At 40.5% G+C, this 19,095-nt stretch overlaps 1 protein-coding gene and 1 long non-coding RNA gene across 2 annotated transcripts in view; one reads left to right on the top strand and one right to left on the bottom strand.

Moving 5' to 3' along the window:
* The first annotated feature begins 4,849 nt into the window (after positions 1-4,849).
* The window catches only part of LOC143741929 (uncharacterized), a 50,771-nt gene continuing 36,525 nt past the window's right edge, over positions 4,850-19,095 (top strand). The window contains exons 1-3 of the long non-coding RNA XR_013205280.1: positions 4,850-4,959; positions 10,321-10,401; positions 12,180-12,316. This is a non-coding gene — a long non-coding RNA (uncharacterized LOC143741929). The remainder of the gene's footprint in view (positions 4,960-10,320; positions 10,402-12,179; positions 12,317-19,095) is intronic.
* shisal1a (shisa like 1a) overlaps positions 13,087-19,095 on the bottom strand; it is a 47,381-nt gene continuing 41,372 nt past the window's right edge. The window contains exon 7 of the mRNA XM_077234481.1: positions 13,087-14,581. Within this exon, the coding sequence (XP_077090596.1) occupies position 14,581 (1 nt within the window). The 3' untranslated portion in view covers positions 13,087-14,580. The remainder of the gene's footprint in view (positions 14,582-19,095) is intronic.

Here is a 19,095-nt window from a genome sequence, read left to right on the forward strand (position 1 = left end):
GAAATCCAAAAACAGTGACTATAATGTAATTATGCGTGGTAAATCAACCAATCCTGTTCAACAAAAATGAGCAATTTAACATGCAACAAATGAGATGTGCACTTCTTTACTTCAATGACGGTTGAAGTTAAATTACTACATCATGAATACTGGACTCCCCAAACAAGAAGAGCACTTGGGAGTTTATAACAGATACTCTGCAAGTGTTTTAATCTAATTTTCTTTTTCTCTATGTTTGAACTAAATCTTTAGATGCATAACGAACAATTGTTTGTTATAATTTAGATTGAAAGATCAACCAAACCCACTGATTTTGTGCTATAATTTTATTTTGACTGTCTTAAAAAGACTAACTTCCAGACAAAATTCCTGTCCCTCTCTCCGCCCTGTGCATGCCTTTTGGCTACTTACACTTGCTTTTATGTGGAGAACTGTGCAGCAAAAGGATGTGATGTGATGCTGGCAGATTTTGTTACATTATTGTCAGAAGCAGTCCCAGAATTGATTAGTCTTAGACATGGAGACTTGTCAAATTCCTAAAGTCACTGCTTAAGCACCACAAGAACCTTGGACATATAACGGTTATAACGGTTGTCTTCCATATTGTGATAAGCTCCACTGCATTTTTTTACCACTCTCTTGTCAGCCCATGAGTCCAGAAAATTGCATCCTGTCCAACTCTCTAAAGCGGGTGACTTGCATCAGCAGAGTGTAAGTCAAGTTCAGATGTTTGACTGAAAGACCCTGGAGTCAGTAGGAGCATCTGAATGTACAGAGACTCAGGTAGGACAAGGTGAAGATGGAGAGCCTGCAAGAGGCTCTGGTTTGGATGATTCTGGGCTAACACTTCCAGAAGACCACAGATCAACAGATGGTACTGAAAAATCTCAAGAGGAGCACTAGTGACTGATAGAGGCTGCGGTCTTTAGCGTCCTTGTTAGCGTGCCCGCCTCCCACACCGGTAGGATTGGTTACATTTGTTGCCGTGACCCAGATGATTAAGGTGATGACATTTCCTGTTGCAGATGGATCCTCTCACACCTTCTCTTGTTTACAGTGGCCATTCAGTCCTCAGGAAAGAAAGCCCACTCAACTAAGGTTATAGGAAGTGATACTGTAGTTGATCCCTCTTTGCAACAGCTGCCACATTTGTGGTAAAAGGTAACGTTTCCCATGCTTATTGAAAGCCCACCAACACACCCACACCAATGAGTGTCCTATTCTCTGTCTGGTATCTGAATATGGCCGCAGTTTCTCCCATTCTCAGGCCCTCTGTCGCCATCAACTCTTTTATGTGCACTGTTAACAAATTTTCTTGTATTTTTACAGTACATTACTGGCAGCACGGTTGCCAGCAAGTTACTGTATTTCGATTTACAGTAACTGTACTGTAATTCACTTTACAGTATTCACAAGATCAGTGCTGTTAACTACAAAACACTGTATTTTTTATATTTTGTAATGTGGTTTTCTTTTGCTGTAACTAATGATACGGTATTGAACTGTAATATCTATATTGATACATTACTGCTAAATATTATTATAATTTTCAAAATAATTACTAATAATGATAATATTATATTATAATATGTAGTTATTACAGTATATAAATCTATAGGTAGTAATATTATAATGCAACTTCAGAATAACTGCAAAACAAAAGACAATTCAAACAATGTTCTTGTCATAAATATTTTTTATTCATCAATTAAACTATTAAAACTATTTTATTTAAAACCATTGCATGTTCATTTTACAGGTAAAACACCTTTTAAAGGGATGAAAAAAAGAAATTTTTGTAATTATTTCCTCTCCCTTAAGTTGTTCAAAACCTGTATGAATTTCTTTCTTCTGTTTTAACACAAAAGATAATATTTTGAAGAATGTCGGTAATTAAACAGTTGATGGTAGCTATTGACTCCCATAGTAGGAAAAAAAATTACTATGGAAGTTAATGGCTACCCTCAACTGTCTATAGTTACCGACATTCTTTAAAATATCTTCTTTTGTGTTCAGCAGAATAAAGAAACTCATACAGGTTTGGAACAACATGAGGGTAAGTGATGACAAATATAATTTTTGGGTGAACTATACCTTTAAAGGGAATAATAAAGTCCTTCTGAAGCAAAGCGATGCGTGTGTGTAAGAAAAATATTAATATTTAACACGTTACAAAGTAAAATTCTAGCTTCTGGCCAAACGCCATACGCAGTCTTAAGCATAAAGCGCATGCCCAAACACATCCTAATGTCACCAAAAGATATTCTCGAGGAATACAAGCTACGAAAGCTGAAATATCAGACCTACAACTGTACTTTTGGAGAGACCTTCAGCTCACTCAGCACCAGGAACGACCATCACATGACCCACCCTGAAGAGGCAGTGCATCGCTGCAACGCCTGCGGGAAGCAGCTCAACTGCCTGCCCGCTCTTATCAGACACAAGCGGATCCATGCAGAGGAACGACCCTATGAGTGTACCGAATGTCAGTCTACCTACATCTGCTTAAACTCCTACAAGCGGCACATGCTGATGCATCAGCCTGAGAGAACATTGCACGGATTGTGGAAAGGGGTACCCTGGGGCTTTGATGCAACACCAGGAGCTATTTCAAAGAAACCATGGATGGCTTTGCACACACTGTGGGAAAAACTGTAATACGGAGAACTCTCATTGTTCCCATTCGACCAGCCATACACAAAAACTTTCAAATGCACCTTTTGCGACAAGTCGTTCACGTTGAAGGCCAGCCTGACCCTCCATAAACTCTCACACACAGGAGAAAGAAAAGACCATTCGCACAGACTGCAGAAAGGCCTTTTTCTCTGTCGGTGGTACCAGACTGGACACAAACCTTTCCAGTGCCCAGACTGTGAAAAGAGTTTTACTTAGTCCTGCAAACTGCAGGTCCACATGAGGCATCAAACACACAGGCATATGGCCCTATTTGTGTTCTCAGTGTAAAATGACTACTTAGTTCTTACCGCCTCAAGAGGCACCTGTGGATTCACTAAGAAGATAAACCCTTTCGGTGCTTGGACTGCGGGAAAAAAATTCAACAGTCATATCATCTGAAAGTGCACTTCCAGACTAGAAAAGAGAAGGAGGGGAGGGCATATGAAATTATGGCCTGCAGGATATGTGACTAGGCTACACATTTTTTTCATGTAGGCCTATGTTCTCATACAAACAGGAACTTGTAATGGTTCATGTAACATGACATGTTATGTTTGATATCAGTGGTTAAAGTGGAAGTGTATAGATCTTAGTCACAACAGACACCTTATTTAATATTTCTTTAGTTAACATTAGGGGTTTTGGGACATGTAATGTTCAGTGTGGGCGTAGTCTTAAGTCAGGGCTCTCAAGTTTTATCAAAAGTTTAGAGTGAGATTTAGGGGAAGGGCCACACAAATATTTGCAGCAGCGGTCCCTTGACCCAACCAAATTCGCTTCAATTTTTGCTAGCAGTTCAATTTTGCCTATTGTTCATAATTGACCAGCACAAATGTAAATTATAACAATTGTTAAATCTGATAAAAAGACAAATTCATCCAAATAAAATAAATAGGTATATTTAAAAAATACAAATTTATTGAAAAATAAAAATAAATTTGACCCGAAACAGGCCAACTGAACATCAGTGCTCAATGTACATAACATTGTGTCATAACAACTTATTGCCCTGAGCATGTATGTCAAGACCCAAACCGGTCACCTTTACAGGGGTCATCGGATGCCCATTTTCCACAAGTTGGTATGATTATTTTGGGTCTTCATGTAAAGTCTGTAACATACTTTGGTTAAAATTTCTCAATGGTTGTGTAAAACAACACCCTTTTTACCTCTTCAAAAACAGCTCTGTTCACAGTGACCCATTTCGGTGCATGTCTCTTTAAATGATAATGAGAAACAACTTTTTGGCTTTTTGAGGATTAAAAAAAAGTGAATGGATTTTTTTAATTGCATGGTGATTGTGTCCACACACTGCAAAGACACATTTATTTGCAAATACCATATAAAAGTGTATTTTGCATCCGATGACCCCTTTAAAAGCAGTTATTAAAAGCATCAAAAATAATTTAGCACGAATTTGGCTATACTCCTCAACATCAGCTCTCACTGTCTTTGATCACAGGCAAGAGATATCGTCCAGGAATCGTAAAATCAAAATGCTAAAAAAATAAATGAAGATGTCCGCAAACCGCGTGTTGTCTAGTAACGAACGTACTTGCAGCGGGACCACATTTACCCGGAAACAACTCATTCTAATTTCTGATTGGCTGGTAGCTAGCATTTAACGCTGTATAACTCGAGACAGATGCTATGAACACGGCAGCGAACTTCCCTCCGTTTGCCTGCGTCTCGTCCATTAATTGTATAGCGGGACAAGTTCCCTTACTCCTCAGCGTGAGAAATACAAGGTGTGGCGTGTGAACGGGTTGAAATGCGTGTGTCTCGGAGACTTGAGAGCCCTGCTTAAGTTAACTAAAGGTCCAATTCAGCATATTACAGTAATGTATATATTATAACCTTTCTTTCTACATTATATAAAAGTTAAATTACAAGTTAGTCATTATGCGTGATTTGGTCTAACGCCAAGTAGATGCTCGCGAAGTAGTAGCGAAAAAGTCTCATACAGGTGACGAGGTAACCATAACAACAGGAGCGGTTACCGACCGTTCACTGGAGCGGTTACTCGTTTATACAGTCAATTATCACCTTTGTTACAAGTTTACCACAAACAGTTTTTTTGAAAAGTATAGATATTTGGCGTTTGGATAATTGTTGCTTTTTAATACGTATTAATATGTTCTTTGCACTACCTTTACCGTCCGCCAAGTGGCAGCAGCACAGCGCCAATAGAATGTGTTCCACGGAACGTGCTCACTGTTGCTCCACAGTGTTTGTCAGCAGTGCAAGCCATTCTTAATAACAAAAACAAGCAGAAGGGAACTGGTATGTAAACATTATTATTTGTACTAATATCTTTGAGGCTCTGGACATAGTTATTTATTAATATTACCAGCAGATTATTTTGAAACTCAAATTCATAAACTACTAAACCAATCTAAATCTAATTTAATCCTCGAATATTTCTGTTTGGGGTCACTCTGACCCGAAGAAGGAATTCTGAAAACTCCATTAAAACATATCTAAATAGACAACCTTACAGTTATAGGTTAGTAGCATTTAGCATTGTTTATTTCCTGCTGTACATGACCCTGAAAGCTGGTTCCTTCCAGGTTTTAAAAGCATTTCAAAGCCCTGTGTAAGCTGTGATTCAGAAATCCCAGCATGAGAAAATGCATTACGTATTGAAGCTTTATACTTAAGATCTCTAAGGCCCCACTCAGAAGTAATGCAGCACTTGTCTTTCCATGAATTGCTTCTGAGATGTTGTCATGTTCAAACTTTATGAAAAAAAGATATACACACACATATATACATATGTATATTCTGAGTATATATTCTTGTGAAGTCATATGCTAGGAATTATAGTGCATGGGTTTCTTTTGTGACACATACATGGTGTTTTTGCATCCTTTTTTAAAGTTGTTAAAGTGTACCCCTTCAGTTTTTTCCTCTTTCTTTTAGTTCTCTTACGAGAGGTTCTCTCGTATTGCGTAATTTAGCTTACACTACAGGAAAGATTCATCTTTTTTGAGATATTGAAGCCAAAAAATTATCCTTAATTTTTGTATCCATTGTCAACGCAGTGCAGCAGCTAGCAGACCTAGATCTGGCTGTCTAGCGTGCTCATAGGCTGCCCCGCGGGAACTGCAGCAGCCTACCACTGAGCCCGACGTGACGTGACGTCACGTCCAAAGAAGGGCGCTCGCGCCTTCACAGCGGCAAAGCCCGCCAGTATGGGCGTGGCTTAGCGTATATAAACTGGGCTCGTAGGCTGTATTCTCTGATTTTCAGAGTTGTCACAAAATCCCATCCCAAGCGATCGCGGCGCCACATATAACTGTAAGTCTCGTGCCTGTTCACGCTTACTTATGAACACTCTGCTCAAAGCCCCGCGCGCGTCACTGAGTAAAACGATCCCCATCCAAGCGATCGGGACGTCAAATATGTATGTAAGTCTCGTGCCCGCTCACAAGCTTTCACGCTTACTAAAAAACACTTTGCCCAAAGTGCTTTGCGCTTTGCGCTCAGGGCTATCATAAAACGCTCCCCATCCAAAGTGATCGGGACGTCAAAGTTATGTGTAAGTCTCGTGGCCGCACAAAAGCGCTCACGCTTACTAATAAACACTCTGCCCAAAGCTCCGCTCACGCATCACAAAGTGATAAAGGGCGCTTCCCATTCACGGAAATCGGCACGCCTCTTATGTATCAGCCTGTCACGGCTGTCAGCGAGCTGCCGCTTGCAAGCACCGAAGGTGCGCACGCAGCGCCCACACCACCGGTTCAGTTTCTCGACCCCGCAGAGCGCGGCGATCAGAACCCGGAGACCATTCCCCCCTAGCTACATATATAAAAAGCATGTGAAGCCATTCCAGGGGTTTCAGAATGGGTGCTGAGCACAATAAGACACAGCTATTCGCTACAGTTTGCTCGCCGTCCTCTGCGCTTTCAAGCACTGACCGCGACAACTGTGAATGCAGAAGTAACACATCAACTTCGCGCAGAAATAGCGAAGCTGCTGTGCAAAGTGGCCATAGAATTGGAACCGCCTTCTCTGAGCGAGTCAGGCTTCTATAGCCGTTATTTTCTCGCACCCAAGAAGGACGGAGCCCTCAGACCCATCTTAGATCTGAGATGTTTGAACAAGGTGCTTATGAAAAGACCGTTCAAAGTGCTTACAACCAGAAAAATCCTCGCGCACGTTCGCCCGAGGGACTGGTTTATTTCTCTCGATCTGAAAGATGCCTATTTCCAGATTCAGATAATACCCCGTCACAGGCCATTCTTGAGATTCGCCTTCGACGGTCAGGTTTATCAATACTCCGTCCTGCCATTCGGCCTGTCCCTGGCACCCCGAAACATTTACGAAGTGCATGGATGCAGCTCTCGCCCCCCTTGAGAAATCAGGGTTTGCCAAATCTGAACTATCTGGACGACTGGCTGATTTTGGCACAGTCAGAGACAGAACTGCTATCTCACAGAACTGTGCTCCTCAGTCACATGGAGAGCTTGGGTCTCATGGTCAACTGGACCAAGAGCTCATTACTGCCCAGTCAGTCAATTTCCTTTCTAGGAATAGAACTGGACTCCGTGGCCATGACGGCTCGTTTATCGACAGCGCCGTGTTCGACACCTAGCCGCGTCTTTCCAGAAGGGCAGCATCATTCCTCTGAAGACATTCCAGAGGATGCTGGGCTGCATGGCCTCAGCTGCAGCAGTGCTTCAGCTGGCCTTACTGCGCTATCCAGGGACAACGTTCCCCATGGGGAATGGTGTCTGCACCCCCAAACAGTCCAGAAATTATGGCGCCTGTTCGGCAAAGCGGAAGTCGACCTATTTGCGTCAAAAGACAACGCTCACTGCCCAATGTTCTTTTCGAAGAACGAGGACGCGCTGGGTACCCAGTTGCCCTGCCAGAAGGAGTGATGAACACGATCACGCAGTCTAGAGCTCCCTCTACTAGAAAGCTTTACGCGTCTAAATGGTCAGTGTTCTCCAAATGGTGCACGACAAAAACCTGGACCCACGGACGTGTGGGGTCTCGCGGCTACTCAGTTTCCAACAAGAGCTGTTGGATAAGGGGAGGTCCCCATCCACGCTCAAAGTCTATGTGGCGGCCGTTGCAGCGTTCGCTGAGTCGACGCGCGGCCATCGCTAGGGAAAAATGAGCTTGTTATCCAATTCCTTAGAGGAGCCAGAAGGATGAACCCTCCACGCCCCCCCGTCGGTTCCTATGTGGGATCTTACGTTGGTCCTCGAGGCCCTGAAAGCTTTCCCCTTTGAACCACTAGATTCCGTGGAGTTAAAGTACCTATCACTCAAAACCGTTTTCCTGACAGCCCTGTCATCAGTGAAACGTGTGGGGGACTTACACGCGCTGTCCGTCAGCGCCGCGTGTCTCGAGTTCGGGCCAAATGACTCAAAAGTCATCCTCAAACCTAGACACGGCTATGTTCCTAAAGTGATTGGCACTCCCTTCAGAGCGCAGGTCATTTCTCTATCGGCTCTGCCTTCATCCGATAACGAGAGCGAAATTAATCTCCTCTGCCCAGTCAGGATGCTGAGGGTTTACACTGCGCGCTCCGCCCCTTTCAGGCACTCGGAGCAGCTATTTGTTTCGTTTGATGGGCGCACCAAGGGTCTCGCCGCCTCAAAACAAAGCCTATCCAGATGGATTGTGGACGCTATAGCAGCCGCTTACGCGTCGACAGGTCTGCAATGCCCCCTGGGCATCAGGGCTCATTCCACCAGAGGCATGGCCTCTTCGTGGGCATGGTCCAGCGGAATTTCTATTCACGACATATGTGTGGCGGCGGGCTGGGCCTCCCCGTCCACCTTTGTCAGGTTTTATAACCTAGAAGTTCCCGCTCTGCAGGCAAAACTTCTGTCAGTTTAACTGAGATGTACGTTCTGTCCAGAGATGTTCATGCGCAGGCTACTCTCACGTATACTAGCTCTTCTGGTTGAGCTGCACTATTGGGTATGTGCTATATGCTACTGACCGGCGACGCCGCTGTGACCCTATGAGTGCTTATGTACAAGTGCTGGCCCGCGTTGCTGGCCACCTTATTACCAACTTATTTGGGTTCCCCGGAAAGCCCTGGGACTCATTGTGGATGCTTGGTGCGCACGGCGTTGACAAAGGGTTCCCGTAGCGTAAGCTAACTTACGCAATACGAGAGAACCTCTCGTAAGAGAACATATCAGTTACCTAACGTAACCTCGGTTCTCTCTAGAAGAGGGAACGAGTATTGCGTAACCAGCCGTGCTCGCGCCACAAGCGTCTTTCGCTTCAGTCGATGAAAACCAGAGAATACAGCCTACGAGCCCTGCTTATATACGCTAAGCCACGCCCATACTGGCGGGCTTTGATGCTGTGAAGGTGCGAGCGCCCTTCATTGGACGTGATGTCACGTCGGGCTCAGTAGTAGGCTGCTGCAGTTCCCGCAGGGCAGCCTATGAGCACGCTAGACAGCCTGCTCTAGATCTGCTAGCTGCTGCACTGCGTTGACAATGGATACAAAAATTAAGGAAAATTTTTTGGCTTCAATATCTCGAAAAGATGAATCTTTCCCGTAGCGAAAGCTAACTTACCCAATACTCATTCCCTCTTCTAGAGAGAACCGAGGTTACGTTAGGTAACTGATACGTTTCTACAGCAAGATGTGAGCTGTCATTAATCATGGACTCCCAAAAAGCAAGATTCCTGCCTTTGTTTCTTTCTTTCCCCTCACAGAGAAACATTAAATCAATATAGCTAAATTAGAACACAAAGCAGCAAAGGGCAGACACTTGTGGGTGGTTGTTTGGAGTCCTTTGGTCCATTCACTCTGTAAGCGTTTCCAGCTGGGATGGGAGAGACCGGTGCCTGCCCAGCTGCTGCGCACTGACCTTCCACTTACAGCAGGAGTCATTTTGCAAGAGGAAATTTTACATTAACTCTGCATTTGCAGGCTATAGGTTAGGGGCTTTTTTTTAAATCTAAAACTAAGCGATACGTTTGCATTTGAGGATTTTTAGAAAACTCACTCATTTGGCCTTCCAAAATGGACTTCCTCTGAAATCATAATAATCAACGATGATATAAATGTAATTTTTGTATATGATCCAGCTGGATATTAACCACACAATACATACGATTCAATTCAAGTTGAGCTTTAGGATCTCTTCTATTGTATGACTAATCGCAGTGCAGAAGAGTTTCGATTAATTCTGAAGGCCTGCAGTTCTTTGTAACCCCATAATGAGTTTCTCAAAACACAGGTGAATAAAAAGGGTTACCCCAGTTTTAAGGAACAAAAAGGCTATTTAAACGTTTGTCCAATTTAATTTGAACTTGTCCGTATCTTCAGTTTTCTGTCTTCTCTTCATTATCTTTACAAAACTGTGGCAAACACAGGGGCACCGTTCTCTCTCCCTCCATTTGTGTTATCTAATTTCCCTCCATCTCAAACAATCAATTACCTGGCTGAAGTAAGCTTTTAATGCCTTTAGCTGGAAATTGCCTTTGCGCCCATGCAAGCCAAATAAACCAGATTAGCCAGTGGTGATTGAATTCCGTAGGGCAAGACCCTGACGAGGACAAATTTCCTCATCTGCCAAACTCCTGCACCATTCAGCTGATAAGTTTGGGTGAAAAGCTCACGAACCGTGTCCCTGTTTGTGTGTTTGCATTGTTTCATAGAGCGGATTCCAGACCCTATCTGGTTTTCCAGGGATTTATTAGTGAAGAATTGAGGACAGACGTGTGACGACAGAAGTGAAGGTGTGTGTGTATAATAAATTATATCTTGAATTAAGATAGAATTGAGTTACATTCAGTAGATTTTTATATCAGACCTTATTTTTGATTCGAAGCTTATACTTTAAAGTGGCGATTGCTAGTTAACAAAGCAACACCTGCAGTCAGAATAACAATGATTTTAATTGGAGATGACATGCAACACTCACGTAGAAAAAAATAATGAGTCTAACTTGGCAACAGTGGCAGTCATGTGTCAATCTGTTCTGCATGTTCAAGTGGCCCTCAAGACATCGGCACAAACACACCTTGACACAGAAATGTATCTTGGGGTCACAGTCGGTCACTTTACTGCAGGAAACATCAGGTCTAGAGGTGTAAGTATTTCTGGCATTATTGATTTCAATTACAGTTCTTGAAATCTAAAACTGTTTTAAAAATATGCTTATGGCAAAACAGTTTGGACTATTATATATACACAAGTATTGTCAAAATAAGGCAGGCTTCACATTCACAGCCTCAAGTTTTGGATAAAACATTAACATACATTTTCTTTTTAATCCAATGAAACAGGGATAACTAACACAAAAAGACATTAAGTAGACTGTTAAATATGTATAATTTATTTATTAATAATTAAAACATAAATGAAGCCTGTTATTTATAGGGGAATATAGATTATCTTTAAATCAAACAGGGTTAGAATTAACACCTACGTACTGTATTAATGGCGTTTAACAAATAATGAACAAATCGAGGCTTGTTAAAACACATTTCAAATAATTTTTCATTGTTATTTTCCATTTTCATTTTAGTTTAAGTTTTAGTTAACTACGATAACCCTGCCAGAATATGCATAATAATTTTAAATTTGGAAAGAAAACAACAACTGCTAATTTGGTTTTAAAATGCAGCAAATGAAGGCCAAATCAGGAGGCTTTGACATATATTGTTGCCCTAGATGCATTTGTTTGGAGAGCATCTACATTTGAACAGGTGTGGAAAGCAACAGTGGATATCCCATTTGTGGCAATATAAGAAAAGATAGAGAGACGTGCTGGGAAGGGGCCACCACTGAAAGACAGTCAAACTTGGGGAAGACAGTGTATCTTTGTTTTAGGAAGTCATTAGTTCGGAATGGATTCACATACGATCAAACACGGTCCCATGAGGGTCATTGCCTATATCAGGTGAATGTAACTTTGGTATGTGTCTAGTGGGCTTTGTGATATTTAATAGCTCTTCCGAGACCATGCATGATGAAGTTCTATTGCATACGTAAAGAGCCCTGCCTCTGCCTAATGAGCTAATCCGTTTAATGCTAACCAACCAAAGAATCGCTTCCAGTCTCCCCTCAGACACGAGACGGCGGCAGGACTATAAATAGACCTTTAATAGATTAATGCAGTTTCTGTGATTTGTTGTTGAGGTCGGATCCAAAGCTTTCGGAACTAGTGACAAATGAAGGCGATTTTCAGATTATTTCCCCTATAGTCTCATTTCCATCCTCTATTTCTCTTATCTCTCTTATGTCTTTTTTTAACGCTTTTTATGATCTGTAGCTTGGCTTTTTCTTCTTTTTTTGAGTTTCACACCTGTGCCACACATTTCTCTGAACTTTTCTTGTCATCTCTCTGGCTTTAATGATGTGACTCTCTCTTTCGAACACTCAGACAGGGCCGGTGTGCCAAATGTGTCAGTCGGCAGCTGTGCCACTTTTGTGGCATAGGGTTCCATGTTCAGACAGGAAGTTCGGAAATAGCCGGTCACACAAACTCATTTGAGCTGTGTTATCCCCACAGAGACAAACTTCCACCCCCGAAACCAATTAGAGCAGGAGGAGTCTCTTCACCAGTCCACCAGAGGCGTCTTCGGTGTGAAGACAGAGGTGCTACTGTCGTTCCTCTGGAGAAGTCATCAACAGCACCTCTGTTCTAAGGTGAGATAGAAAACTTTGGAGAGTGCTGGGTCTCACTTTTCTTTGACTGGCTGGTGTGTGAAAGATATATAAAGGGGTCTTACCACGAGGAATCACATTTTCCTTTGAGATAACAGAATTTGCTGAATTATAAAAACATACAGGACCATAAAAAACTGAAAGAACTATAAAGGTTTCAGAAGACATACATATCAGTATCAAAGGCACAGCAGCAAAAAAGGGCTGTAGTCGATGTGAGAGGATGGGAAATGATCATAATGTAACTCTGTGTAATATTGTTGAGTATTAATTTATATGTTTGTCGATAATACATGTTAATTTATACAACTTTAAATGTATTAGTAGTGTATGTAAAAAAAAAAAATTAACTTGGTTTCAAAAACTTTTTTGTTCATGGTTAGTTCTTGATACCTAATTCATTAACTAATGTTAACGAAGGAAACCAAAGAAGCTACGAAGAAAAAAAGAAAAAAATGAATATGCAAATGGCCAATTCAAAGAAGGATAGCCATATAATTATATAAATAGATAAAAAATAAAATAAATACATTCCTTGGAGTGGAGTTAATGCTTTTATTAAATGCTTTTATACTTACCAAGGCTCAATTGATTTGATATATATATATATATATATATATATACATACTGTATATATATATATATATATATATATATATATATATATGTATATATCTACTGTATATATACGTATATTTAGAGAGAGAGAGAGAGAGAGAGAGAGAGAGAGAGAGATCTGATAGACATCCAAAAACACTGCAAAAGATAAATCTTTATTTCTCCCAGACTGTAACAGAAAAAAGTTAACAAATGCAATTACAACTCCGCTGCCCCCCCCCCAACTACCGATCCCATAATAAAAACAGAGAAGTTTAACAGGTGGACGGCCATATCACACTTCAACTGAGGTACCAACCACTATCACAGAACAAGGTGCTAGGGATGTACTACAGATTTACCGTAAGGCAATTTATAACCATTATAACTTATTACTCCAATACATAACATATCTCTCTATTAGTTTCACCTTAAATAGATAAACGAAATCACAACAATTTCTCCTCTATACACAACACAACTCAGCACAACGCTGTGTGTTATTGCAGGTGAATACTCACAGCCTAACAGTGGCTACTTTTACCTATGTCTAGTTGGTTTCGACTCAGTGCACAAATTCAATAGAGATTAAAAAAAATGATGTCACTGTATTTCTTCAATGAATGACTGTCAGGCATCTGATTATCCAGATCTACACTCCATGAAGCAATGCCACTTAGTCAGGTTATGGTTCTTATGGTTGATAAATGACATTTATCTCAATACTTATTCATTATTATCTATTGCTTTATGTAGAAATTATTTCCCCAACCTAAAATTTCAGTATTTATAAATGTTTTAGAGTTTTCTAAATGGTGATGTCACTTCCTTGAAACAGAATGAGAAAATTCCGAATCATAGTCAGTTTTGAAATCTAAAGGTGTTGTCACATGAGCAAAATTACGTCAAAATTTTGCAGGCAAAAAAGCTTTTGTCTATTGTACTAATAGCAATGTAAAGTCACTTTCAAATCAGACCAAGCATCTTTCAACTTAAACCAAGCAAATTAAACTCATTGCGAAATCTGCGTTATGAAATTTTCCGCCCTCACGTGAAATTCCCAATCTTTTGAAATGACTGGATTTTGCCCTTGGAAATTCGCAGAACAATAGTAAATGTGACCGCACCATAAAATACTGTAAGAAGATGTTGTGGTTAATTTAATTTGATTGGTCAAATTAAAATGGATCTAAAAAAAATGTTTTCGCTACTTCAAGAAAAGCCAATCAATGACTTGAGAGCAGTGCAAACATGACATGTACTGTAGAGATTTACGGACCCATCGGTCTCTTCTCTGTCTTTTCGCAAAGTCCTATTCCCTGCATCCAAATCTTAACTTCTAAAATGACAAGGCAAGGTAGTGGGTGTCAAAGACAACATTCTCATTAAAGACCTTCGACAGCTGTAGAAAAGTAGATCCAGCTGAAAAAGCCTGCTCTGATTGAGCAGAGAAACTCATTAGCAGCTGTCAGTCCCAGCATCAACATGTGGAGAAAATGCCATCCAGCAGAGCTGCAGGAGGTCGCCGGCACAGTCCGTGTCGTAAATGTAAATAGGGCCAGGAAAAGAGTCTAAGAAAACTAAATCTCCATTTCCTGGCTTTTCCTCCTTTGTCATACCAAGTATATCCTTGGGATCAAAGCTGGATATCTAAAGAAATGGAGAGAGAGAGAGAGAGAGAGAGAGCAGATCAAGATTAAAATTGAATCTGTCAGTTGACACCCATATTTTTATGGCTCAGGCATCAGAATTTCTAATAAAAGTATTAAATACATGCAGTATATAATCTTGGAATTTTCAATACAAGCATGTATTCTCTGTCAGTCAGTGATGTACGATGATCTTTTAAGGGAAAGCAGGATCTCCTAGTGGAACAGATGTGTTGATTAGGCCCTTGTGGATGTTATAATCAGACACCAGCTCTGTAGCCATGGGCAAGCCAGAGCACGATTGAGCTGTGCGTTCACAAACAATTTCAGATCGCATCTCAACCTGTTTACATGTTGATCTACTTCACTGTACGGAGAGACAGCATCCTCGCGCACACTTTGGAAGGCCTAATACAAGTCAGACTGAAACGACAGTCTTTTCCAAAAAAGCATTAATAAACAAAATGAATATAATGTATTTTAGGAGCCTCAGCTCAACTCAAACTTACTTTACTCCATCATAAATATGAGCTGATATGACACATTTGTGTGGGTTCACAATACAAGTGTACAATACAAGTTAAGTTAAACACTTGTGGCATATTGTTGATTACCACAAAATTAATTTCAATTTGTCCCTCCTTTTCTTAAAAAATAAATCAGCTAAAATCTGGAAGTGAATGGGACCAATCCGTAAATGTTAAAAAAATCATCATTTCAAAAGCATAGCCACAAGATGTAAACAATGTGCAAGAATACATGATTTTAGTGTGAAAAAAAATCACTTGCTAATTCTAATTTTACAATTTTGCTGCCATGGCAACATAACCAGCAAAACCCTAAAATTAACCTAAAAATTATGATAACAGCTTTACAGCTAAAATAATGTACACGTTTTACAAAATGTTCAACAAAATGAATGTAAGAGCTTTTATAAGTATAAGCTTCACAGTCTTCCATTTAATATATACAGTATACTATACCTCACTTGTATTTAGTTTTATCGGACATCCCCAAACTACATTCCACCCTAAAATGGATATTCTTTTTTATTTATATCTTTATTATTTTTATTGTACATTTATCCATCATTATATTGAAAAAAGTGACCAGGACATTCTTCAAAAACTGCTTTTTTTCCCAATGAAGGAAGAAAGTAAATATGGGATTGAGGTGAGTAAATAATAACAAAAATGTTCTTTTTGGGTGTATTATCCCTTTAAGTGTTGCTTAGTAAATGTCCATTTTGGCAGAGCTAGAACGGGCAATTGGCTGCTGGTACACTTGACTTAAGTTATTTAGAAATAGCATAAACATTTGCGTCCCTCTGCCACTTGAGTGAGACTTGTGAGCCTCATAAATGGAAATGTCAGATAAAGACAGAACATTTAATCAACCCGTTCTTCCAAACTAATCCTGTTTGTAATGATGAACTGCCTGATTCTTACGCCACTCTGAACGTGGTCAGATTTTCAAGAATTTAGTCTTGGCAAAAGTTTCGGGAATGTCCAGAGCTTTGGCCTACTTTAGAGAAGGGGCTGTCTGCACAGAGCACCATGCTCATTTATAATGCATTACAGAACGCTTTTAAGCTATGTAGGCCAGGAGCGCAGACAGGTTTGTTGGTCTTGGAGAACACGCCTCTAAGGAACACACCGTTGTTCAAGAAAAGAGTTGAAATGTCACACACAGGTCTTCCCTAACTCTACAGGCGTCCTGGAAAATACTCAGAATGGAGTACTCTAGATTTAGTCTTTACACCCTCTCCACCAAAAGAAAAAAAAACAGTGAGAACATATATCTATATTTATCATGTTCACTAAAATAATTTTATCCTTTACAAAATGGATTTACATATTGCAGCAGCAGAAAGGAGCAGCAACTGGTTGTGGTTGAGACGGAAAGATTCTAGCTGGCTGTGTACAGGCCGCCATGCTACGGTTTCGTAGAATTCTTGATAACTTGAAGAGTCTGTTGGTTTATTTGTATAGGTTGTATAGTATTTACAGTCATTACGTTCCTGTGTATATTGCGTGAATGACGGGTGGTTGGGCAGATATTGTGTTTTGCGGTAGGTGGTATGGCATACGGAACCGTTGCCACTGAAACTGCATATTAACGCACCAGTGGGGCTCAACAGCCTTAGTCAAACGGGTTGGCGCGTATGGTTGGGTTGCGGAGAGATTGTGGTTAGGTCTCAGCAGCAGGATGGATGTAGAGGTCAGTAAGCTGGGCTGAGTTGAGTGGGGGACGGAGGGGGGTGACTCTGGGACGCCAGAGTCACTGTCGAGCCCTCTTGAGGTGTCGTGGGCTAGTCAACGAAACACTGAGGACGGAAGGTGCCCACTTGAAGACCCTAGAGATGTCCCCTACTCAGCTCAATCCAGACGGTTGTCATGGGGGGACCGCACTGTGGTTGCAGCCGTTGTGTGTGCTGACGAGTGTTAACACTAGACAGAAGGAGATTTACACCACCAGATGGAAAGAAGTGTAAATGGATCGAGAAACATAGGTTACTGTAAAGCTATGTCTTAGTTGGTGCTTATCTTGGCGAAAGCAGAGTACAAATGAGCATGAAGTTTTAACATCTACTCTCGTGTAATGGAAATCATTAGTATTATTTATCGTAGTAGTATTATATATTATTTGCACAACACCAGCCAATGGTCTGAATTGGCTGCCCGAACACTTTGACCTGCTCTCAAACTGTATTGTAGCTGAGGAAGAGTTTGTTTTGTGGTGTAGATATGCCGTTTATGCGCAGTGATAGCAAATCCACTTTCCATGCACTTCCAAAGAATGAGGACTCGGGATCGAATTGAAATGGTATAACTATGTACAAAGGGCTGTTTTGTTTCCAACATGCGCTGTAAGTGGTAGACCAATGGCAACAGACTGAGCCATCTCACCAATCAGAACAGAGTATCTCACTAAAAGGAGAGAGACCTGATCCTTTATCGAACCATTTCAGACACGGTGAGAAAAGAGCCGATACTGCAATGTAAATTTTGAGAAAATTAATGTGTTTTTACTTTAGATGCATGTAAACATATTATAGAAGACTTCCAAAACAAAGGAGCCTTTAAAATAGTATAATAGGGGCACTTTAAGTTTTCTTTACTACATTTCTACAACGCAGCTCTATTAAGTCATTAGCACACCTTTGCTGGAAAACAGCGGCATTTGCAAAACATTACTGATTGGGTTGTTGGTTTGTGGTTTTCAGCACATTCCTACTGCTTATTACAAGACCATCAAAAGTCATTTTCAAAATAAAAAATAAAAAATAAATCATCTATGTTAGCCAGCTAGATGATATCAGCATAAATGTATAAGTTGCAAGGGAATAAAATTTGAAATCAATGACATTTTCATTAACCGAAAAGCAGAAACAGCTGATTATATCTGTATATGTGAAAAAAAGAGAGTTCTTCTAAAACAAACACGAGGTCTTAATCCAAACCAAACCCTTCAAGTATGAGATCTGAGACAATGGTGAGTCACTTCACACTGAGATATTTACCCAAGATATGCACTGCCCTCTGTTTGCAATATAAATACCAACTGCCCCCACTGGGCTTGACTCCACTCCACAACCCCTGAGAGATTATTGTTTTGGGAAATGAAGCAGAGGCGTTCTGATGGGAAGTGCTCCGAGTTGGTGACATTTAGATGAAAATATCAGTTTTCTCTGAGTAGATTCCTTTCGGAGGAAAATAGCTAAATTATTATGTTTGAATTACAGAAGACTAAAGGCCAATTCACTCAAACAGACAAACAAGCTGGTCGTTGGATTTAGAATTTTAAGAAAAATAACTGTCATGTTCACACTGCCCCAACAGACACCGACAACAAACGCTGATTGAACAGGTTCAGTTGGCTGAAAATAAACCCTGACCAATGCCAACAGATGCCGACAGGGGTAACAGACTGATCCAACAAACTGTGCGGTGTGAATTGCCCCTAAGGCTCTCAGTATCAAATGCAAATGGAATGGTAATTTTAAAACAATGCTCACTGCTACACTCCATTACATAATGAAAATTGAGTGCTGGCTTTGCATAGTGTGTCAAATTCTTTGCTTTATACACTTTCTAATTGGTTTAAAAGCTTGTTATTAAAGTAGAAGTGCAGACTCTATCTACTAGCATAGCTCACAGCCTCATTATTCATATTAGATGCCTGTTGCAGACGTAATGATGCTTTGGCCATTATAACGATTGTGATTTTTGTCTGTAATTTCATTAAAGCCTTTTGTAAAAATATTCCCATTTCTCTTAATTTCTTTTTTTTCTAAAAAAAATATGTGCCAACCCAATACCATTGCCATCTGGAATCATGATGAGTAAACTCCAAAACAGACCAAAAATGCAATCACGCAAGCTACGGGAAATCACTATCTCCACTCACCACTAGTTGAGAAATTGCTTAAATATTATGAGATGGATTCTCTCTTATGCAATTCCATGAACAATTTAATTTTATCCAGTGATATGCAATTTGTTTTGCTGCCAA

Source organism: Siphateles boraxobius, unplaced genomic scaffold, assembly GCF_051911475.1.
Source record: "Siphateles boraxobius isolate OS27281-9 unplaced genomic scaffold, OSU_SipBor_1 19, whole genome shotgun sequence".
Taxonomy (NCBI): domain Eukaryota; kingdom Metazoa; phylum Chordata; class Actinopteri; order Cypriniformes; family Leuciscidae; genus Siphateles; species Siphateles boraxobius.